Source organism: Bombyx mori, chromosome 6, assembly GCF_030269925.1.
Source record: "Bombyx mori chromosome 6, ASM3026992v2".
Classification (NCBI taxonomy): domain Eukaryota; kingdom Metazoa; phylum Arthropoda; class Insecta; order Lepidoptera; family Bombycidae; genus Bombyx; species Bombyx mori.
Genome location: NC_085112.1, coordinates 5,269,134 through 5,294,621, shown reverse-complemented (window position 1 = coordinate 5,294,621; position 25,488 = coordinate 5,269,134). Strand labels below are relative to the sequence as shown.

General features: G+C 34.8%; 5 protein-coding genes across 5 annotated transcripts in view; 1 reads left to right on the top strand and 4 right to left on the bottom strand.

Moving 5' to 3' along the window:
• Positions 1–448: 448 nt before the first annotated feature.
• LOC101742361 (homeobox protein ceh-63) lies at positions 449–4,399 on the bottom strand. Its single transcript, XM_021350929.3, has 3 exons — positions 4,240–4,399; positions 3,959–4,028; positions 449–3,230 (listed from the first exon to the last, which is right to left on the bottom strand). The coding sequence occupies exons 1-3, from the start codon at positions 4,291–4,293 to the stop codon at positions 2,686–2,688; spliced, it is 669 nt and encodes a 222-aa protein (XP_021206604.1). The 5' UTR covers positions 4,294–4,399; the 3' UTR covers positions 449–2,685.
• Positions 4,400–7,605: 3,206 nt separating this feature from the next.
• LOC101741023 (homeobox protein ceh-43) lies at positions 7,606–10,814 on the top strand. The gene is made up of 3 exons (XM_012694129.4): positions 7,606–7,775; positions 8,909–8,978; positions 10,138–10,814. Exons 1-3 carry the CDS (start codon positions 7,722–7,724, stop codon positions 10,680–10,682), a joined length of 669 nt encoding a protein of 222 aa, XP_012549583.2. The 5' UTR covers positions 7,606–7,721; the 3' UTR covers positions 10,683–10,814.
• A 589-nt stretch (positions 10,815–11,403) lies between these two features.
• On the bottom strand, positions 11,404–12,356 carry LOC101742227 (homeobox protein Hox-A2). Its single transcript, XM_021350901.3, has one exon. The coding sequence runs from the start codon at positions 12,354–12,356 to the stop codon at positions 11,472–11,474; it is 885 nt and encodes a 294-aa protein (XP_021206576.2). The 3' UTR covers positions 11,404–11,471.
• A 1,448-nt stretch (positions 12,357–13,804) lies between these two features.
• LOC101742071 (uncharacterized) lies at positions 13,805–16,502 on the bottom strand. The gene is made up of 2 exons (XM_062669240.1): positions 16,395–16,502; positions 13,805–15,978 (listed from the first exon to the last, which is right to left on the bottom strand). The coding sequence occupies exons 1-2, from the start codon at positions 16,500–16,502 to the stop codon at positions 14,824–14,826; spliced, it is 1,263 nt and encodes a 420-aa protein (XP_062525224.1). The 3' UTR covers positions 13,805–14,823.
• Positions 15,831–25,488, bottom strand: part of LOC101741499 (homeobox protein Hox-C3a) — a 21,068-nt gene continuing 11,410 nt past the window's right edge. Inside the window, exon 3 of the mRNA XM_062669239.1 lies at positions 15,831–15,960. The gene's annotated coding sequence lies outside the window, so the exon portion shown is untranslated. The remainder of the gene's footprint in view (positions 15,961–25,488) is intronic.

Sequence of the window (25,488 nt, the reverse complement as noted above, 5' to 3'; positions counted from 1 at the left end):
AGGCCAAGTTTTTATGCAAAAATTTTAATATGTTTATACATAATATAATAGCTTATACTACATAAATCAAATTTAAATAAAAATAAAGATGTGGTGTCGTGGGACACCAGGTAGGAACGAAGTTCCTTCGGCTAATGTAGAATCGACACAATTTGCAAAAAAAGAAATGGTGCTCAATTTTATGTAGGTTTTCTTGGTTTTTCTCTTAAATTTTGCTGATTAGTTTTTATTTAAGTACGGGAAAGTATTTAGGAAATTCAGTATTTTAGGAAATAATAATTTACGTAAAATAAAAAAAATAGTAATTCAAATTATCAATTAAAATAACAAAATATGTCTCTTTATTTTTGGTTGACAACATAAAATTACATAGAAATAGAAATAATTACTAAATAGAGAGAGAAGGGATTAGAGAACGAAAAGAAAGAAGGAGAAAGAGAAAGGTATTATACACTACTCGCTTGTATATACGACTGTCGCGCCTGCGCACGTCTCATTTAACTGTTTTATTCCACGCACTTTTTTCCACGGATTTATTCCACGCACTTTTTTCCACGGATTTTTTCTTACAGTTTTACTATCACATTTTTTTCAGTTCGGTCGCGCAGCAAAATCCGTATCCCCTCCAAGCCTGCCGTAAGGAACTTCGTTCCAAAAATGTGGTGTCGTGGGACACCAGGTAGGAACGAAGTTCCTTCGGTTAATGTAGAATCGACACAATTTGCAAAAAAAAAATCGTGCTCAATTTTATGTTGGTTTTCTTGATTTTTCTCTTAAATTTTGCTGATTAGTTTTTATTTAAGTACAGGAAAGTATTTAGGAAATTCAGTATTTTAGGAAATAATAAATTACGTAAAATAAAAATAAAATCGTAATTCAAATTATCAATTAAAATAACAAAATATGTCTCTTTATTTTTGTTTGACAACATAAAATTACATAGAAATAGAAATAATTACAAAATAGGGAGAGAAGGGATGAGAGAACGAAAAGAAAGAGGGAGAAAGAGAAAGGTATGACTCCAGCAGTGAAGGCGCGAATTCAAAGAAATCCCAAACGTAAGCAGAAACTGTTGGCCCTTCAGATGGGGTTAAGCAGAACCACCAAAAAAATATCGGGAAATTCTTTTTTCGGATGAAAAATTTTTACCGTAGAAGAGAGCTACAACAAACAAAATGATAAGGTGTACGCACACAGTAGCGAAGAAGCGAGCAACCGTATTCCACGTGTCCAACGAGGTCATTTTCCATCCTCGCTCATGGTATGGTTGGGAGTTTCTTATTGGGGCTTAACAGAGGTACATTTTTGTGAGAAAGGTGTAAAAACGAATGCAGTTGTGTATCAAAATACAGTCCTGACGAACCTTGTGGAACCTGTTTCTCATACTATGTTCAATAACAGGCACTGGGTATTCCAACAAGATTCAGCGCCAGCTCATAGAGCGAAGAGCACACAAGACTGGCTGGCGGCGCGTGAAGTCGACTTCATCCGGCACGAAGACTGGCCCTCCTCCAGTCCAGATTTGAATCCGTTAGATTACAAGATATGGCAATACTTGGAGGAAAAGGCGTGCTCAAAGCCTCATCCCAATTTGGAGTCACTCAAGACATCCTTGATTAAGGCAGCCGCCGATATTGACATGGACCTCGTTCGTGCTGCGATAGAGACTGGCCGCGCAGATTGAAGGCCTGTATTCAAAATCACGGAGGTCATTTTGAATAAACTTTAGTGTCATAAGAATCTATGTTTTGTTAAGTTCATTTTGGTATATGAATGGTTACATAATGAATAAACTTGTTTCAATTATTTTACATTAAACATGTGACAGAATTTATGACCTGACTAGGTACATTAACAACCCTGGAGTTTACAGCAAACAAGAACATCTTAGGGTTAGATGACTTTTGTTTTAAGCGCTTAAATCGATAACGTCAAATTTACCTTCAAAAAATATATTTGCATATACCAATTACAGGTGGTAAGGCGTATTGTGAGTCTCCACGGGTAGGTACCACCCTGCCTTTTCTGTGGTGAAGCAGCAATACGTGTCAGTTTGAAAGCCAGCCTTGGCACTATAGAATTGAGACTTATAACTCATGTATTAAGGCGGGTGGTGGTAATTATGTCGTATTTGCTTATAGGCTCTGGTACTACTTAACAATAGGTGATCCGTAGGCTCGTTGACCCGTATAATCAATAAAAACAACTAATGCACTATCTAGAAAGAGCATCATTGAAGTTATAAATACAATATTATCTTTACACAATTTTTTTTACTTTATGCTTTGTCAACTTAATAAAATAATCTCATCCATCTGAGCTGGAAATTATATGTAAAAATAAATCTTTTTTTATATTAAAATATATTAAATTTATAGAAAATAGTATGCATACGTACTTAAAATAACTATTACTAATAATAAAAATAAAACTAGTTTACAACTACCAAGAATTAATAGATTAGAAAAATGAATTCAGAATTAATGATCGATTCACGAGGGTTAAGGAGTCGCAAAGTTTCAGCAAATGTGGGTTATGAATCCGCTGATTATATTATTGGCGCGGTTTATGATTTAAGTAGCAATAGTATGATTAGGTGTGGACGTAAAATCGGTAAAAACGAACCAAACTCATCAGTGAACTAAGCTATCTTCATATTATTTTGGAAAATCATAAAATATCGAATTAGTTTGTCTCTTTTAAATTATTAAAGTTATTGAAATTTTTTGGGCACCAATAATTATTTTTTTCGTAATATTGACAGGACGTATCTTGTACCGGACTGTTGTATGTTAATGTATTAATTGGATAATATTGGGTGTACGTATAGTCAATATTGGTGCCGTAACAAAGTTCTGCATCGAGTGAATTGGTTGATGTTTGGGCAGCATCAGAAGTTGCATACAAATTCTCACCGTGATTACTGGGTAAAACGAAATTATAGTCTGGATTTATTACTGGTGAATTACTCGATGGTTGGGGATTCATTGTCTCTGGCTCAGCTAAAGAATCACTTGACTCTGAAGATTGCCTTTTCTTTTTCATTCTCCTATTTTGGAACCAGTTTCTGATGCATTTTTCCTCAATGCCCAATTTCTGAGCTAGCTCTCGCCGGTGGCTTACGTGAATGTAATTTGTCTTCTCGAATGTACTCTCTAACATCCGTAATTGTTCCCATGTAAAGTTTGTCCGTAAACGTTTGCATTTCTTCCTTGCAGTTTTTATTGACTCTGTAATGTTAGCGATGAATGTTATATTTAACTAATTGAACATTTTTTCACACATTTTTAGTCGATTCGGTTATTTTTCAGAGGCAATGACTTTGCCGTCCAAGTTACTATTACTATGTATTCGGAGCCCATACATGTCACCATCCTGTGTCTATCGGAATCAAAAGCATACATTGCATTCCAGTTTGAACAACAGGAGGGCGTTCTTTCAATTCCGCGCGGCTAGGTACCACCGCCTCGCCTATTTCTGCCGTGAAGCAGTGATTCGTTTCGGTTTGAAGGGTGGGGCAGCCGTTCTAACTATACTGAGATTTTAGAACTTATATCTCAAGATGGGTGGCACATTTACGTTGTAGATGTCTATGGGCTTCAGTAACCACTCAACACCAGGTGGGCTGTGACCTCGTTCACCAATATAAGCAACTAAAAAAAAAAAACATTGAGGTTTCGACGTCATAGTTATCTTCGATTGATCGAAGATAGTTATAGTGAAATTAGACCTTAGTAACCGACACGAATGAAAAAAGTAGAAGAATGAAACCATTCGTTAAGCTTCATTGCCATAGAGATGTCAATCCAAACTAAAATCTAAAGGGAAGTAAAGAATAATATCTAGTCAAATTTTACATATAAATATAGATTGAGATATAATTTTTTTTATCAATTGATTGAATTAAATATTACATAAAAAAATATCAATGACAAGATAGATATTGGACAATTCTTACCTTTTTTTGTATCGCATTCCGGAACTGTGGACGATTCTGTGAATGGCATGCCATTTTCCCATTGTGTTTGCTAGAAACAATGCGTAATTCTTCAATTATTTAATTGTTAAAATAAAATGAAAAATTTCATTATTAAGATGGCAAATTGAATTTAGAACTTCAAATTTTTCATGTCGCTTTCACAAAAGTAATTTGTTTTTAAATTATCTAACAAATCAGTACTCTTAGGGTAAAACTTTGATGCTTTTTCAACAAGTAATAAAATAAGCAATCGAGCTTACCTCATAAGTGTTACTATGTGGTGTCAAATCTGATAGAAGAATGCTTTGAAACATTTTGTTCGTAAACTATAATATTATCCTTCAAATAATAACTAAATTCGTATTTGACAAAAATAATGGATACGTCTACCTTCAATTTGAAATAAATACTAGTCCAAAGATGCGTTCTAAAACAATAATCATTTAAAAAATAAATATGAACATTACGAGAATGAGAAAGAAAGAATTGGAATCTCCAATGTAATTAAACGTTTTTCAAATCTATTTTTTTCAGTACGAATTATTTGAAATAATGTAAATGAAAAAAAAAAATTAAAAAAATTATAATACTAAGGCGATTTTTTTTTTCAAAAATACAGTTTACAGGCAGAACTGAACTATACTAACTAATACGTAGGTCTGAATGCTCATAGCTATGTTTCGAAAGTGTGCTTTTCCAATTGAGAAAATTCATAGCCTTTTAAAACCATATTTCAGAATACTTAAGTGCTTTATAATTGGATATTTAAAAGGAGTGCAGGCCAAGTTTTTATGCAAAAATTTTAATATGTTTATACATAATATAATAGCTTATACTACATAAATCAAATTTAAATAAAAATAAAGATGTGGTGTCGTGGGACACCAGGTAGGAACGAAGTTCCTTCGGCTAATGTAGAATCGACACAATTTGCAAAAAAAGAAATGGTGCTCAATTTTATGTAGGTTTTCTTGGTTTTTCTCTTAAATTTTGCTGATTAGTTTTTATTTAAGTACGGGAAAGTATTTAGGAAATTCAGTATTTTAGGAAATAATAATTTACGTAAAATAAAAAAAATAGTAATTCAAATTATCAATTAAAATAACAAAATATGTCTCTTTATTTTTGGTTGACAACATAAAATTACATAGAAATAGAAATAATTACTAAATAGAGAGAGAAGGGATTAGAGAACGAAAAGAAAGAAGGAGAAAGAGAAAGGTATTATACACTACTCGCTTGTATATACGACTGTCGCGCCTGCGCACGTCTCATTTAACTGTTTTATTCCACGCACTTTTTTCCACGGATTTATTCCACGCACTTTTTTCCACGGATTTTTTCTTACAGTTTTACTATCACATTTTTTTCAGTTCGGTCGCGCAGCAAAATCCGTATCCCCTCCAAGCCTGCCGTAAGGAACTTCGTTCCAAAAATGTGGTGTCGTGGGACACCAGGTAGGAACGAAGTTCCTTCGGTTAATGTAGAATCGACACAATTTGCAAAAAAAAAATCGTGCTCAATTTTATGTTGGTTTTCTTGATTTTTCTCTTAAATTTTGCTGATTAGTTTTTATTTAAGTACAGGAAAGTATTTAGGAAATTCAGTATTTTAGGAAATAATAAATTACGTAAAATAAAAATAAAATCGTAATTCAAATTATCAATTAAAATAACAAAATATGTCTCTTTATTTTTGTTTGACAACATAAAATTACATAGAAATAGAAATAATTACAAAATAGGGAGAGAAGGGATGAGAGAACGAAAAGAAAGAGGGAGAAAGAGAAAGGTATTATACACTACTCGCTTGTGTATACGACTGTCGCGCCTGCGCACGTCTCATTTAACGGTTTTATTCCACGCACTTTTTTCCACGGATTTTTTCCACGCACTTTTTTCACGGGTTTTTTCTTACGGTTTTACTATCACATTTTTTTCAGTTCGGTCGCGCAGCAAAATCCCTATCCCCTCCAAGCCTGCCGTAAGGAACTTCGTTCCAATAATGGTTAAAATACAATTTTAAATTAATCTCGGGGGTAATGACGAGAGTAATGACGTGTTCAAAGTAGATGACGACATTCGCGTTGTGGAGTCTTGTGGGTTTCAGTTATCACTAAAAATTTTTAGTGATAGGTGTGATAGTTTTTAGTGATAGGTGGGATCTGAGCTGGTTTGACCATCTACGCCATTAATACATTTCGCTATTCATATGTACATATTGTATACCTATATGAAATCAATTAAGTATGTACATGAAACTATGAGGTAATTTGTTTTAACAGTTTACTTGGAATAAATTATATTCATGTCTTTAATGAACTAGTATGAACGAGCTGTTGTCTCAGTTGATGTTAAATGCCGGAGCCCATCGACAATATAATGCCGCCATCGACCTTGAGTCATGAGATCGAAGTTTAAATATTATTAATGTTTAGTAGACTACAAAAAAGTATAATTCGCATCATAAATTGTATATTAACTAAAATTCTGTTTTAAGAAAAATAGTTTTTCATAAAGTTTTATTTAAAAAAACATAGTTTTTTTTTTATTTTGTCATCCTATCTATTTATTGACTTGATACATAAAAGCTCCGCTATTATCTATATATTAATACGTGAAGGAAAAACTTTGTATTCTTTTTTCCCACACTTATAGAGAATATAGAGAAGGAGTGCAGAATGTTAATATTTTTAAAAATTATTCCTAAAAATATGTACATTAAATCAATAAAAAAAAACATTACACACCCTACCATGTATTTGACGCATACACGCATGCATACTATTTATTGTCAAACTTCTATGTATTCAATATATTTGTATGATAAATATAAATGTCTTTCCAGGTTTATGGGTGTATATTAAATATATGTATAATAAAAATATTATATTTATTTCCGTTATCTGGTACTTGTAACACAAGTTCTTTACGAACTTATCACGGGACTAGTTAACGTGCCGTGATTGTTATTAAATATTTATTTATTATTTATTTATAACTTCTTGACGTCTGTGGTCAAATTGAGAATAGATTAAATATTGTTTGTCTTTATTAATATTTTTCCATAATGTATTCTTGGCTAAATTTGTTATTATAGAAGTATAATAGTCTTTGAAAATAGAACCATAATAATGTATAAACATAAAATTTCAATTGATTAAAGTCGAATTTCGACTTCTGCGGGACCACTATATAGTTTTTTTTTTTATTGCTTGGATGGGTGGACGAGCTCACAGCCCACCTGGTGTTAAGTGGTTACTGAAGCCCATAGACATCTACAACGTAAATGCGCCACCCATCTTGAGATATAAGTTCTAAGATTTCAGTATAGTTACAACGGCTGTCCCACCCTTCAAACCGAAACGCATTACTGCTTCACGGCAGAAATAGGCAGGGCGATGGTACCTACCCACGCGGACTCACAAGAGGTCCTACCACCAGTAATTACGCAAATTATAATTTTGCGGGTTTCATTTTTATTACACGATGTTGTTCCTTCTTCGTGGAAGTCAATCGTGAACATTTGTTGAGTACGTAATTCATTAGAAAAAGTTCAATTATAACGCACAGATCATTCGTAGTTCCGAGTCAATGTTTCAGAACGCCTTACCTTCATTATTTTTAATCGAAGGTAGTTTCGTCTTGAGGCTAGCTTTGCCGACATAAAACGAATTTCTGTTTAATTTTCATTGAAAAGTGAATAGGTTAATTGTCAGGCGGTGGATAGACTTTTGGGAAAAATGTTTCATAACATGCTGTTAACTGCTTTGACCCCGCACAGTAATACATATGAGGTATGTACGTAATTTGGAATATTTGAATAGATATCGTGAAAATTACTACAAATCCATCACTACCTACAATCTTAATGTCATTATCCCTTTCTTTAGTAAACTAAAAGCAGCTACAGATTCGCATGAAAACTACATAGACCATGCTGTTACCAAAATCGAGGCATAAAGTGCCAATGTACAAGTATGGTAAAAGTCTTTTCTCACTTTTCAAACCGAAGACCATGATTAATTCACAGCTGAAATAAGTAGAATGGTAGTTGGCACCCATACTTATGCCAGACACGTAATACACTCAACAAGAACTTAGGAATTGCAGAACTAATAGGGTGGCAACTACAATTACGCGAGCATGATAAAGATGTCTGCACGGGTAGGTCCCACCGCTCTGCCGTGAAGCAGTAATGCGTTTCGGTTTGAAGGGTGGGGCAGCCGTTGTTACTATACTGAGACCTTAGAACTTAAATCTCAAGGTGGGTGGCGCATTTACGTTGTAGATGTCTATGGGATTCAGTAACCACCTAACACCAGGTGGGCTGTAAGATCGTCCACCCATCTAAGCAATAAAAAAAAAAGATGTAATAAAATCATATAGATATACTAGCTGACCCGGCAAACGTTGTTTTGCTATATAAATGATTTCTAGGAAATATATATTTTTTGGGTGAACCACCCTTAACGTTTAGTGGTATGAAAAATAGATGTTGACCGATTCTCAGAGCTACCCTATATGCACACAAAATTTCATGAGAATCGGTAGAGTCATTTCAAAGGAGTTTGGCAACAAACACCGCGACACGAGAATTTTATATATTAGATAAATACCCGTAGTTTATGATTGATATCCAATAAATGCATTAATACCAGTTAAACCTGAACTAAACTCAAGAAAGCTTAGCATCTTTTTTTTATTTTTATTTTATTGCCCTTGTAGGCAGACGAGCTTACGGCCCACCTGATACTGAGTGGTTACCGTCGCCCATGGACTTCAGAAATGCCAGGGGCAGAGCCAAGCCGCTGCCTACTGCTTAATACTCTCCACAAGCCTCGTTTGAAAAAGGACATGTCATAGCGCTGAGTAACACTGAGTAATCGAAATTTATTCGAATAATATTATAATGAAAGTTTTGTTTAAGAATAATCCATGGAAGAATCAGCATTTCGCCACACCATGGCCTGCGATTCCGGAAAACATTACAAAAAATGGTATGATTTTTTTTTAACTACATAAAAGTGTAACTAGTTTCGTATTTGTTAAATAGCATGAAACTAGATATGGACTACGTGGCACAGACTACCTTATAAGTTACAGATAATGCTTACAGATTTTTTTTATACGAAACGAATACTGGAAAGCCGTAATAATTTTATTTTAGGTCTTTACATGCATTTGTTTGTATGTAAATTCAGGGTTTTCCCACAAAGATCTCCGGTCATCGTTCTCGTCGAATCCGTCGCGGCGTCACTTGCGACGAAGGGCTCGACGAGTAAATTAACCCACAGACAAAGCCCACTGAGTTTCTCGCCGGATCTTCTCAGTGGGTTGGGTTTCCGTTCCGGCGGTAGATTCTACGAAGCACGGCTCTTGCTAGGGTTCGTGTTAGCAACGTCGTCAGGTTTGAGTCCCATGAGTTCATCTACTAGTTAAGGTTACGCTGAAATAGCCTCTCAAGGCTAACAGCATAGGAAGGAAAAAAAACAGGAAAATAATTAGGTATCAAGCTGAAAACTGAAGACAGTGTTGTATTAGAATAATCTATGGCCAAAAAAAAATTTGCCAATTCGGAATAAAGAATACTTGAACATAACGATCAAAGTATTCTTCTTTCAACTCTTGAATTATGTTTTAACATGTTTCGTAGGTGGACAAGCTCACGGCCGACCTGGTGTTAAGTGGTTATCGAAATCCATAAACATCAACAGCATGCTGCTACCCATCTTGAGACATGAGTTCTACGGTCTCAGTTTTTTATAATACAACGGCTGCCCCAAACTTTCCAAACCGAAATGCATTACTGCATCACGTCAGAAATAAGTACGTAAGACGTCCTATCACCAAATCCCAATTACGCAAATTACAATTTTAGATATATAAATTCAAGGCTGCCATCGAACAATTAATAAATTAGTTTTTGTATGAAACTACTAATTACAACTTAGATTTTTTTACATTTGTTAAAACCTTGTTGATTTTATGGCCATGTTTCGACTTGTTGCACCTATTGTGGGACACTGCATATATAATTAGTTCATATTTTTGTAATTGACAGATTTTACCAATCCAATGTAATTTAGCACAACATAACCACTATATAGTACAGATACATAACTAATAGATTGTTATTCACACTGGAAATGTTTGCAGAATCGAGTAAGCCTAGAAAGTACAAATCTAAGCGTGTGCGTACATCTTTTACTTGGGATCAACAGTTAATGCTAGAACAGACGTTTGAGAAAACCCAATATATAAATGGAACTGACCGCCGAGAACTAGCTCAAAAATTGGGCATCGGCGAAAAATGCATCAAAATATGGTTCCAAAACCGAAGAATGAAGAACAAAAGAAAATCTTCAGAGTCTAGTGATTCGTATACTGAAGCAGAATGCTCATCTACATCTGATATTCCAAAACCTGTCCACGCAAGAATATCTAGTGCAGTTAACATGACATTTCCACATAACGAATATGTTTTACCTAGTAATGTTGGAAGGAATTTGTTTAATATTGCTCAAGGTACTCAATTCGTCAGACCTTCATATGATACAGGATTTCCCTACGATACTAATATGTACCCAACCCAATACTATCCCAATAATATAACCGCATACTACGATTCGGGTGAAAATCAAGGCATCCAAAATCATAACCCGAATAATTACAATCGAATATCCAATGATCATGACAATTGAAGCCAATCACTATTAATACTCTTAAAAACTTTTAAATTATTTATAAAAAAAAGAGACAGAGAGACATCTAAATTATTTCATAGTATTATTTCTTTGTTATTAAAATAAATATTTAATGATTTTATGAAAATCAACTGGTAATTATATATTAACTTAAAAACAATTTATAAACGATACAAGAGTATGATTAATGTATCGAATAGTGTATCGTTGAAAAATTGTTTTTAAGTATGAGTAAAAAGTTTGTTGATATATTAAATAATATTACATTTATTAATTATAGAATTATTTAGGAGTACTGACTCAGTACTGCATAATTATGTTAATTATTTTAATGAATATTTAGTTTAAGTTTTTTAATGTTTCAAAGTATTTATCTTTAGTCTAGAAATTTAAAATGTTCTTTCTATTTCCTTACAAAGCTATCAAGAAGAACGCCACTTTTCCTGAAAAGTATTGTTCTGACTAAGCCTAATTCTTAATTCTATCATAAAGCTGAAATTCCAAATTCAACTTTTTTGTAAATATTATCATATAAATTATAATTGCTAAAAGTTTTAATATATAATTATGCTATGCTAAGTGGCATTTTAATGGCATGGCGTAAAATAATAACACAATATCTGTTACCTTATTTAGATTTAATATAATAGAGAAGTGAGAAAAAAATAAACCCATGTAACACTTCCAGTAACAAACAACGCTCAACATTGTAGTTACGTATTTACAAAATACTAATGCAATATTCCACTATTTTGATTCAGTTTAATTAATTTATAATTTTATAGACTACCGTAAATTTACGTACAGTGGATTTTTCAAACCACTTTGCAATAACACCGGTACAGGTATAATTTTTTTATGACAATCGCAATTGCAATCTTCTATTCTGTTATCATAATTGTCAATATTTTGTACTGTAGCAACAACTGGTTTTAAAAACGGTAGTAACTTCAATGGCTCATAAATTTCACTTTGTAGCAACCCATCATTTAATTGTACACAAATTTGAGGGACACTATTCTTGACTGCTGCTACTAGATTGTTTTCTCTATTCTTCACCGATAAATCCATTGGAGCTAGTTGGATGTCGTCGTACATTTTAATGGTTTTACTTTCATTTTGTTGTACCAATGTTTTTGCTATATTGTTTTTGTTTTGTTTTAAATATTCGTTTTTGCTAATTGAATTGAGGTAATGTGGAAATAGAGGAGAGTTTTTTTCTGTCAGTTTTAATCGTCTTGCCCCTATGTCTTTATAATTTTGTTTACATTTTTCTTTAAGATCGTCCATTTCATTAATGTTATTTGATTTTGAAATCCATTCCACAGAACTACTAAGTGTTGGTGACGACAATAATATATCATTAGCTAATGTATGTGCATTGCTCATTTGCTCCGTAATGAAATAATCATTAGGATGATCAAACTGTTCTTCAAAGTCTTCTTTGCTACACAATTCTTTCTTTTCTTTCATTCTTCTATTTTGGAACCATATTTTAACAGCTCTGTCTGAAATGTTTAATCTGAATGCGACCGCTTTGCGTTGCGTACTGTTTACGTAAGGAAGTTTCTTGAATAGTTTTTCCAAATAATTTACTTGGTCTGTTGTAAAAGCGCTCCTCATCCTTTTTACTTTTTTTATTGAAATCGATTCATGTTCCAAGCGCTCCATCTGTTAAACAAATAAAGTCTTATTAACAAATATAACTAAAAAGGGTACGTAAAAAGTAGAGTCAAAATATTTCTATTTTTTATAAAAACAAAATATTGCGAAGTTGAAGTATTCATTTTCTAGATTTCACATTTTAATCAAATTATTGACAGAATAGCATACAACGCCACCTATTGATTGGAAGAGCACGCTCCGACAATCATTTACAAAGCCACATTAATACATACTGTAATGGAAGTCTTCATTATATAATAATATCGTTTTTTTTTTTAAATTAAAAATGCATTACGCACCGTCTGTTCGAAACAGAAGATCTTATCCTAGTGCAAAAAACGAATAACCCTAGGGTGCATTACTATCAGAATCAAAAAAAGCATTCGAACTTGATAAAATTAACAATATTGTTTTATATCCCTTCCACACAAACAGTAATTTCCACACAAACAGTTCCTTGAACAACAAATTAAACAGTAATTTTGGACATAATTAATTTAGTAGGTAAAGTTTTAAAGTCATGCAAATTACGATATGCGCATTGGTTAATGGTATGAATTATAATAATAACCTACTACGTTTTATATAAGACACTAATGATATAAAAAATAACATGCAAGAAGAAAATGCAAAAAGATATTTTGTTCAAACTACATATATACAGTTTATGAATTCAATAACTTATTATAAAGATTTAATTAGACAAATTTTGAAAATTATAATCTACATTTGACTATTACATGGAAATGAAAAGTGTGGTTACTGGACCCATAAACTTCTACAACGTAAATGCGCCACCCACCTTGAGATATAAGTTCTAAGGTCTCAAGTATAGTTACAGCGGCTTTATCTTGAGTAAATTAACTAACTCGCGATCGTTGTGGCTCTGTTGAGAGATTGATAAACGGAATGTGCTTACCATAATGTACGATGTAAATCAATCGTATTCTAACACTAAATACAGGCTTACTTTTCTCACTGTCTGTTGATTTTTGAATTTGCCACTGTATCGGAAACTTTCTATGGACTCCCTCATTCTGCTTCTGTAGTGACTGCTCATCATTATTAACGTTATTTTCAAGATCTTATAGTACAATACTATGACGAGAAAACCGCTTGTCGTCTATTTATACTGGTGATAGAAAAATAATTTCTAATAGTCCGTTATTAACTAATCACCGTTGATATTTTATCGTTCATTTTCGGACATTAAATTTTGAGTTCAAAACTGGAAAAATAATTTATAACTTGATAAATGATATTAATGGCGATTATTTCAATTAGCGAATAATCAATAATATTGTTATTTTGTGTGTCATCTTAAAAAATAGACGGCTTTACAGCGTGCCCGGTATCAACTTAGTACATTTTATTTTTAATTATTCCAATCAAAATTAACCTAGCTAAGTAAATTTTGTTAAATACCTACTACAATTTTAGATATATTCCAAGAAACTAAATTGGAATTGCATCTCGGTCTTATGGAAGACTTGAATAGGAAATTTAACGAACTACAGACGAGTTACTGACATTCGGAGAATACTAACGAAATGAACTACGAAATTGAATACTTCTAACAGCACTATTTTGGGTACTTGTGTCGCGCCTCCATACGTCCCCGCGTGAGCATATGAGGCTCATCTATTTATTGAACATCACGGTCCTTAGCATAAACCTGGGTTGCCAGTACGACGTCGTACTGTTGGTCAATACTACTACCTCAGCGGGGCCTGTCAGAATTTTTTTTCGAACTAAACCATACCGGTTGTGTTTTCTTTCTACTTTTCACAACTGAAGACTTCCGGTTTCGTTGTGCTGATAGCAAATTCATGTTTCCGTAATTAGGCCGTTTTGTTGTATACTCTTCTGTGTATAATTTTTTTATTGAAACCGACTAATACTTCTTATTTGTTATTATTTATTATGCGTGCGTGACGCCACAGTTCTGTTTATTTTGCCGCGAAACAACAGAGCAGGCCGTTTGAAGTCCCATTAAACGTTTTCTAAGTTTTCGGATACTATAGGAGAAAAATGAAACAAAGCAATTGTTAAAAATAAAACATATATTTATTGTACATAGCAAAATAAATTAATCATATGAAATACTTAAGTATTTCACGTTCTAAGTGTTCACTAACTAGTTCGATGATATTTACATGTGTCTATCTATCTAAATAACATGAATTTACTAAAAATAACATTAACATAAATACAAAAGTGTTTTTGCTACAAAAAAATAATATTATCAATATACTGAAATGTGACATTGAACTTTACAACGGAAAAATGACAATGGGATTGACGTAAAAGCTAGACCTACTGTTTCAACAAGCGTTAGCTTTAGTGGAATGAAACAGTATCTAGGGGCCCTTGCCAATACTACATTTAACAAGAACAGATACTATACTACTATATAATAATGTATAATAATAACACTTGAACACAACACACACATCAACACAACGTCAACAGGTCAATATTCATTTTCGGTGTTCATACTGTGAATCCAGGATGAGTCCCACGTCATGTTATTGGAATTCGGCATGGGCGGCGTGCTCCCTTGCATTGAACTTCCAGTAGGCTGATTAACCTCAAACTCTTGTAACGTTAGTTGTTGGAGCTCTGTCCCGGGAGCTCCTGTTGAACTGGCAACGATTCTATTTGCTGTCGGAGGCTGAAGTAGCCTTTGTAGCCCATACATCGGCATGATCGAAGAAGATTGTGCTGGTTGGTTTCGTTCAGTAAACATTAGGTCACTGAACGTATTGTTGTGATATACTGGAAGCGGACCTAAATCTGGCGAAGAAGCAGTCGTGCTGGTTTCTTCAGACTCTTCTAAGTGCTCCGTCAAAATCTTTTTCTCTTTCATTCTTCTGTTCTGGAACCATATTTTTATAGTCCTTTCGTTGAGATGTAAGATTTCCGCCAGCTCCAAGCGACGTGCCCGGTCCAGGTATTTTGTGCGAGTGTATTCTTGCTCTAGCTCCGTCATTTGGTTGCTAGTGAATGCTGTTCTCACACGCTTTGGTTTTTTGGTGCCTCCATTATTAATTTTATTTATAGCAATGTTGTTCCAGGCTTGTGATGGATTCACAAGTTGTGGAACACCAGTACCTTGTCTAGGCCATGTCGGAACACTTAACATATTCATATGCGCATTTGGATGGTTGTTTATGTATATGTCAGCTGCGTTTGGGCCGCGGATAAAGGTTAGCTGCTGATTCGGTGGCTGAAGTCCGTTCCTTTGTAATTGCTGATAACAGAAATTGGAATTGCAGCAATTTCGAGCACACGCCTTATTGACGCTTTGAGGCACCGGTGTATTATTGGCCACAAAACCAGACCTGATCTGAAACCCGCTGAAGAAAGTGGCACTTGCACCTGTCGCGTTTTGAACACCAGGAGTAATCGATATACCTGTAGTTGACAACCCATTTGCATCATTCGTGTTGCTCACTTGTACATCATGAGGTATAAAATCATTTGCGCCATTTGCGTTGTTCTTCTCGTGTGCTTGTTGTTGTGCTTGTGTGTTATTGAGTATGGAGTTTTCCGTTACGGGTATCGTAGAGAATTGATTAGACTGTTCCTGATGATTGTAAGATGAAGTCTGTAAACACAACACATATTTTTATATTATTTTCAGATCGATTTGTTCAGTTTAGTTATGTTCTTCTCAAAATATGTAGGTAGCAGTGCCTCAGTAGTATGAAGCCATTTCACTGTCTTAACATTGTCGTTGTCTATGAACAACACTGGCGGTAGCGCGACTTGTGAGCCCGCACGGATAGTTTTTTTTGGGATGATTTTTTGGCACGATTTTTGGCATGAAGTTGTAGTTCGTTCCAATTTGAAATGTGAAACAGTTGCTATAGTATACAATTGAGACCTCGAAGTCGTGCTCCAAAGATGATGGCGGCAATCGTGTGGTGATGTCTACGGACCCTGCTAACCACTTACCCACACTAAGCACACGACCAATGTGTCAGTAAATACAGGAAACACTCTTAAAGCAAAACATAAATTTGCAAAGTAAATAATTACCGGAGGCACTTGCAGCACACCGTCGCTTGAACGCATTTCTTGATTCCACTGATCCTCGTTAGGATTGAACTGAGGCAAATTCGAATAATTGTATTGACACGATTCCATTTTTGTAAATTGTTTGTTTCGGTGTTCCGCACGCTCCCCACGAAGGAATAATTTCAAATAAGCTCGCACATAAATCAACCCGTTTATATATTGCAAATTCTCAATTCAAATCAATGGGTTTGTAAGAATGGATAATTAAAAAAGGTTCGGAGACAATTAGGTAATGGATTTTAAACTAACAACTACACGAAAATAATGTTCAAAAAATAATGAAACTCATAATTACGATAAAATAAATCGATGCATAACGAGATTTGTGTATTTTCTAATTAAAATATTTATAATTAAAATATAATAAATATAAAATAATATTGAAATAGTACATAATTCGTTTATGAATCAAAACACAAAACTTTGAACACTGTTTTATTGTTATCGTATGACAAAAGCCAAATTAAAAAAGTAACATTTTTTTAGGATAACAGGTAGTGATTGATTTGACAAACATACCTATAAGTTTAAAATAGGTTCATTAATATTTTAGAATTACGTAACATAGTAATTTTATATGTATTTCAAGTTGTTTCTTTTTTTCATATTTATTTCGATAATACAAAATCTAAATGTTTGTCCAAACATAAATCTAAAGTAATCTCTTTTATGATTACGTGATCGTAAACAGAAAAAACTGTAATGATTTCATTAAAATATTCATACAAGCGTTTCTTCTTCTTCTTTTTCTTCTTATCCTTATCCTACACCATGTAAGGTCGGCGCAGCATGTCCTCTTATCATGCTGCATAGATACTTGGCGTGAGTTTTACGACCGGCCTACACATATTAGTTACAACAATACTGTGCAATCCCACGTAAATCATTATGTCATTATATCAGATACTTCGTTGTCATTACATGAATAGTCGCGGACAGTCGATGATAACTGTTTACCGGATCTCATAGATATATGTGTATTTTTAACGGGTCATGTCTTCGTAACTAAATCCGGCTAGAGAACTAGAGCACGTTGCCCGCGTCGCTTCGCCAGACGTTGCACTCACCAAACACACAGAAACTCCAAACCTAGTCTAATCACCATTGAGGTGCATCCGTAACAATAGAACTTGCCCTTCTGGAGTAAAATCGTAACTAAATAAGAGATTAAAACGATCGTATTTTTATACACAGACGTTATTATAATGATACGGCATAATGGCATAATTTTCATTAGATCACATCACACTTCGACGTGACGAAATTACGTAACGCAGTGGAAGAATAATCCATAGAGAGAAAATTAACTGGAATTATTGAATTCTAATTCTCTGGCTATAATATTCATAACCAGCCGTACTAAATAGTAATAATGAACTGAAATAATGACTTAAATAAATAATTCGTAAACAGACTGACAAACAAATAATAATGAAAATTTACTTGCTCTCCCTTTTTCTTTCTTTGTTAATCAACACCTCGCAATGGAATCTCGCCATGGACCAAACACGGCCGAGGCAACTAAAATATGACGAAGCGTTTAGTGCGCTATACGTCTCATCTCACGTTACCGTCATCGCAGATGCGGCTTTTTTTTTTATTGCTTAGATGGGTGGACGAGCTCACGGCCCACCTGATATTAAGTGATTACTGGAGGCCACAGACATCTAAATGCGTAAATGCGCCACCCACCTTGAGATATAAGTTCTAAGGTCTCAGTATAGTTACAACGGCTGCCCCGCCCTTCAAACCGAAACGCATTACTGCTTCACGGCAGAAATAGGCGGCGCGGTGGTACCTACCCGTGCGGACTCACAAGAGGACCCACCAGTAATTACGCAAATTATAATTTTGCGGGTTTGATTTTTATTACACGATGTTATTCCTTCACCGTGGAAGTCAATCGTGAACAATTGTTAAGTACGTATTTCATTAGAAAAATCGGTACCCGCCTGCGGGATTCGAACATCGGCGCATCGCTAGATACGAATGCACCGGACGTCTTATCCTTTAGGCCACGACGACTTCATCGGCTGTGACGATGTTCGAATCCTGCAGGCCGGTACCAAGTTTTCGAATGAAGTACATACTCATAAATGTTTATGAATGACTTCCACGCTGAAAGAAAACATCGTGCAATAAAAATCAAACCCGAAAATTTATAACTGGCGCAATTTTTTTTATATTTTTTTATTCTAAAAATTCAAAAATCTAATATTAAAAAAAAATATAAAAAATTTATCTAATATTTAAAAAAAAAACGACATGCCCGCTGAGTTTCTTGCCAATTCTTCTCAGGACGGAGGCTAGTTCTTGTGAATTGGCGGTAGTTCTTTTGACGTTCAAAAAGTATGTACTTTCATTTATGTGATTTTTTTTTTTTAATTTGATTTGATTTGATTTGATTTGATTTGATTTAATTTCATTTCATTTGATTTCATTTGATTTCATTTGATTGCTTTGATGGGTGGACGATCTCACAGCCCACCTGGTGCTAAGTGGTTACTGGAGCTCATATTTGGAACACGTACTTATATTATTTTAAAAACTTTTTCCGGTTTTGCGCCATTTCACATATTTTTTCGTGTTCATTATCAAATCACAATATAGAATGAGCTGTTAAAGAAAATAGGATTGCAGTGACCGCCTTGCACAAAGTGGGTATGGAGCCGTCGGTCATATTCCAGACACTTCAAAAGCTTGGTATCAGCCGTATGTTCGTATATCGTATTTTTTTTTTTTATTGCTTTGATGGCTGGACGTGCTCACAGCCCACCTGGTGTTAAGTGATTACCGGAGCTCATAAACATCTACAACGTAAATCCCGCCACCTACCTTGAGTTGTGAGTTCTAAGGTCTCAGTAGGTTTAGAACGGCTGCCCCACCCTATAAACCGAAACGCATTACTGCTTCACGGCAGAAATAGGCAGGGTGATGGTACCTACTTGGTGCAAATTATAATTTTGCGAGTTTGATTTTTATTACACGATGTTATTCCTTCACCGTGGAAGTCAATCGTGAACATTTGTTGAGTACGTATTTCATTAGAAAAATTGGTACCCGCCTGAGATTCGAACACCGGTGCATCGCTTAACACGAATGCACCGGACGTCTTATTCGTTAGGCCACGACGACTTCGAAACTGTCAACAGATACAACAACACTTCGTGTGTCGAAGGCTAGAAAAGATCGGGCCGGCCGCGTTCTGCTAGAACTACAAAGGCTGTTAATGCTGTTAAAGTCAGAATTCGTTGAAATCGCATTAGGAAGCAAAAAATATTATCGCGAGAAATGAATAGTCCCGCTAGGGCTCTGTCGCGTATTATAAAACAAGACCTGAAGCTCTTTGCTTATCGTCGATATACAGGACATGCCCTAAATCAACAGAAACAGAAATATACTCTTTACCAATGAAAACATTTTCACGATTGAAGAACACTACAATAAGCAAAATAATAAAGTGTACGCTCGCAGTTCTAAAGAAGCTACATAAGTGGTCATCATCCTGCGTCAGTGATGGTTTGGGGCGTGTCTTATCAAGGAGTCACAAAACTACATTTTTTGTGAAAATGGAGTGAATATTTCAGCCAAAGTATATCAGGATATCACGTCTTGGATCATGTTGTAAAACCTTTCAGCAATAAACTTTTTAAAAATATACCGTGGACTTTCCAGCAAGAAACCAACGTTCCGGACTTTATAAGAGCTTGAAGACTGGCCCTGATTTCTTTCTCTCCTTTTAATTTTAATAATATTATTATATGTATATAAATAATATCATAAAATGCAATTTTTTAATGTTATAAAAAAATGCATTTTCGTTTATAACAGAATAAGTTCTGTAGCCATAATGGCTGGACTAAGTAGATTACCATAATATATCTAAATACTATAAATACTAGTAAGATTGAAACTTTCAAGAATTTTTTCTGAAGTTCAAATTACTTGAGTAGTTTTGTAATAGTCGAAGTGAATATAATTGTATAAATAAAATTAAAAAAATATATTCTAAAAATTTATTTTAAAATGTTACGAATTACGAAAGAATGCACGTACAATACATTAATCGAACAGTTCCATTGAAATGATTTGGACCTACACTAATAGATGTACTCATTACGGTACACAATTTTAATGAGAGACCATTACATAATTGCAAATTGGTGCTACATAATAATGATGTACCTACCTAATTAAAAAGATAATTACGGTAAATCGTTATCAGTAAATTTGACAATTTTAAAGGAAATTTTATAAACTAAGTTACAAAAATCCAATACATTTAATTAAAATTGTGTTGAGTTCTCGAAAGTTAGACTTAATAAAAATTGTTTAATTGTGTTGTATATTATACCTATGTTTCTACAAATTCTGACACAAAATTAAGTCAACTGCCTAATAATTACTGCCAGAATTATAAAAAATCACTAGATTAGTCAGTATTCAGTATTCAATTTTCGGTAACAAAAGTATTAAATACCATCGAATAGTCAACAGTTTATTATGTGAATAATTTCTTCATTCTCTCTTTCATAAACAAAACAGTTTTCGAAAATATAATGAAAACATAAACATGAATATCTATATATTAATACGTGAAGCAAAAACTTTGTATCCCTTTTTACAAAAATTGCGCGGACGGAGGAGTATGAAATTTTCTACACTTATAGAAAATATAGAAAAGAAGTGCACAATGCTTATTTTTTTTTAAATAATGCATAAAAGATACATTAAATCAATAAAGAAAACATTACACACACTACATGCCATGTATTTGACGCACACACGCATGCATACTATTTATTGTGAAACTTTTGTTCTTGACGTCTGTTGTCAAATTAAGAATAGATTAAATATTGTTTGTCTTTATTCATATTTTTTTATAGTGTAGCCTTGGCCAAATTCGTGATTATAGAAGTATAAAATAGAATCATAATAGTGTACAAGCTTACAATTCCAATTAATTATAGTCGAATTTCGACTACTGCGGGACCTCTAGTTATAATAAACCCGTTAAACGTTCGCGAACAGAATCAGGGTTGTTTCCGTGGCATGTTTGATTTATTGATTTTGCCTCTGCGTTTCTTTTTGCTGCTAGATCTCATTCTGTGGCAACCCTATCGAATAGTTGATATTTGTTTGAACAAATTCAATCTTTCTTATAATAGGCTAGGTTATTTAGATACGAAAATCACACAGAAGGTCACGTAATCTTCTTTTTATAAATAATATAAAACTGAATTACAAAGTATTTCATTTCTTTTTAAAAACAAATTGGTGGCTGCGATCTGGAGTTTACTATGCATGAAAGATATCTTTCTACTCGAGTAGTAGATAGCCGTATCCGCGAAAAGGGCTAATTGGGTCGCGGTGACCAGGGTATACGCTTTTTTACACGCTTTTTTACAATAAAATCATTATTTCTTACACTATTTTTAATTCAAACTTATTAAAATTTATTATCTATTTTTTAGTTGGATTTTCTATAAAAGCGTATTTTGTTAGTTTTTGTAAACTATTATTTATTGTTGACACATGACACTGTTACCGCGAAGTGAACAAAAGAAATCTAAAGTATATTGTGCGTATCCTGGTAAGAACCCGGGTAACGTTACACTAAAAGCTGAAGCGACAGGGCGATATATTTTTAAGTTCAGTATATGAGTTTTATGACTAAGGCGGTGATTGCGCCAACGCTTTAATTGATATGCGTTCCAAAGGAAGATCGAGGTGAGACAGTCAGAGTCTTACGAGGTGTTTTTCATCATCAAAAAATTGAACATGCACAAAAGCTTAGACGCGTCTGAACCATGACCTGGGACTTAAAAGGACTTCTGTTTTTTTTTAAATTGTGAACAACTCCTACATCTCAAAACTAGAGGAAAAGACTTATCAGTTTTAATATGATTTGCAAAAGTTTTTTTCTGTTTGACCACTAATTGCTATTCTAAATTATTTTGATAGGACAATACAGTGGCGAACCTATTCTTGAAATGTAAACAGAAATTAAGAAACAAACATGATTAGGACCGAAGTATTGTACGGCTAGAACTAAGTAAACAAGCTCATTGTAAACATGTTATTTGTGGTCATTTGATATTTTTTGCCTTTGCAGGCATACAAGTATGCCGTCCACCGGCTCATGGACATCGGCAATGTTAGGGGCACAACCAAGCCGCTGCCTATTGCTAAATCTAGGTGTACATTTTCACTACATTAAACAAAGTCGCGTTCTCTGTCCCTATGTATGCTTAAATCTTTAAAACTACGCAACGGATTTTGATGCGGTTTTTTTAATAGATAGAGTGATTAAAGAGGAAAATGTATATGTATAATAACATCCATTAAATAGTGGAGAAATCAATAATAAAATACAGTTTCCGAAGCGAAGCGAGGGCGGGTCGGTAGTTATCGAAGGCGGGTCGGTAGTTATTTAATATATGAGAAAAGACGAAACAGTTCACATTTAGTTTTATCTCCGCTCTTTGTTTTATTAGTTATAGCGTAGATTGTACTAATTTACTGCCCATACGGTACCAAGTAATTATCAGACCATGAACAAAATAATATGTTCAAAATTGACTTCCACGGTGAAGGAATAGCATCGTGTAATAAAAATCAAACCCGCTAAATTATAATTTGAGTGGTTATTGGTGGTAGGACGTCTTGTGAGTCCGCACGGGTAGGTACCAACCACCACCCTGCCTGTTTATGCCGTGAAGCAGTTAGTCTTGCCTGTTTACATATCAAGAAAACTGAAAATAAACTTTTAATTAGGTATTCGATAAAAATTTGACCTGATGATACATTCAACATTCCAATGTATTGACCTAGCGTGTGGCCTTGTCTTAACATCAATACACAATTGATTGGAGTTTAAATTAAGCAGGATTCTACCAGTAATATATATACGAATATAACACCTAATAAAAGTCGAAATGAGTTTTATCGTGTGAAGTAATCTAATATTCTCTAAGGAGCATTAATATAAACCTAGCCTAAGTAACTGTATACTAATATAAGCAATGTAATTGAAAAAAATTATCAAGGAAATAAAGCTATTCATGACTCACCGTTCAATTAGGATTTTGTAATTAAAACTTTTTTCTCGAGCCCTATATTTTGTATTTCTCATCGAATTTCTATGAATGTATTTTTTTGTTTCTTATTACTAAAAAGGTTTTTACGTAAGTTACGTAATTTCGTCACGACAACGTAGGCAGTTCAAAACAAGTACTATTTGTTCCATATCGAGGAGTAAAAGGCTTTTTGGTTTAAGCGACATTTCGGTTAATACGCGACATTTATCTTTGTAATTAAAGATCCGTTTTATTTTGTATTATTGTATTTTGTATTTCGGTAGGCAGCGGCTTGGCTCTGCCCCTGGCATTGCTGAAGTCTATGGGCGACGGTAACCACTCACTATCAGGTGGGCCATATGCTCGTTTGTCTACAGTTATTACAGGCAATTAAAAAAAAACCCGCTCCTCCCCGCAAGGCTCCGCCTTATCGCTGCATCTATTTAGTTTATTTATTAACGACATTCCCCGGTCACCGCCGACCCATTTTTAGCCTTATTCGCCGACGACACGACCGCTTACTACTTGAGTAGAAACAAATCCTTAATCGCGAGGAAACCCCAGAGCACAGCCGTAACCCTCGGACAATGGTTTCGAAAATGGCGGCTAGACATCAACCTAGCGAGAAGCACAGCGGTGCTCTTTCACTGGAGGAACTCAACCCATATCTTCTCCCGCATTAGGCGTAGAAACCTCACTCCCCCGATCGCCCTCTTCGCTAGTTAATACCCTGGGCCAGGAAGCACCTGGGAGTCACCCTGGATGCATCGGTGACATTCCGCCCGCATATAAAATCATTCCGCGACCATGCCGCGTTTATTCTTGGCAGACCCTACCCTACCATCTGTAAGCGAAATAAAATGTCCCTTTGGAACAAGGTGACGCTTTACAAAAATTTCATACGACCCATCATGACGTACGCAAGTGTGGTGTTTGCTCATGCGGCCCGCATACACATAGATACCCCCCAAGCCCTCCAATCACGTTTTTGCAGGTTAGCCGTCGGAGCTCCGTGGTTCGTTAAGAACATTGATCTACATGACGAGCTAGGCCTTGAATCGATATGCAAATACATGAAGCTAGCGTCGGAACGGTATTTCGATAAGGCTATTCGTCATATCTTCAATCGCCTTATCGTTACCGCCGCTGACTGCTCCCCGAATCCTATTCACGCAGGAATCAATGACAGAAGACCCAGAAGGACCCCTAGAAACAGAATAACTGTTGCATTAGTTACTTTCGGCTCTAACAATAGGAGCAGGCTTAGGAATCCCAGTAGCCGTACTCGTCGAACTTGGCAAAGAGTTTGACGTGCAACCTAACTTAAGCATTAGCCCGCCGAGTTTCTCGCCGGATCTTCTCAACAAGTCGAGATTCCGATCCGGTAGTAGATTCATTAGCGAAGCAGCTACATATAAGTTGTTAGGTTTCCCTTGGAGATGCTCGGGTAGCTGTTAGCAAATCCCACCCCTCCTGACTGAGCCTTTGCTCGCTTACCTGTGGTGAAACGGGAAAGGCCTCAGGGCCACCAGTAATCCTACCTTCACCCAGCGACATAAGCAACGTGCTCTAGTTCTCTAGGTGGAACATCTTGATAAGAAAACACAATCCATTAAAAATACATAAATATCTATGAGATCCGGTAACCAAATATCATCGACTGGCCGCGACAATTCATGTACTGACAACGAAGTATCTTATATAATGACATAATGATTTACGTGGGATTGCATAGTATTATTGTAACTATGTCTACGCTGGTTGTAAAACTCACGCCAAGTACCTGCGCTGACCACATGATGTGGGATAAGGATAAGAAGAAGAAATGGTTTTATGAATATTTTAATGAAATCATTATAGTTCTTTTTATTATCGTGACTAAATGAGATTACTTTAGATAGCTGTTTGGACTGGCATTTACATTTTCTATTATCAATAAATAAATGAAACTGAGTACTTGCAATACGTATAAAATT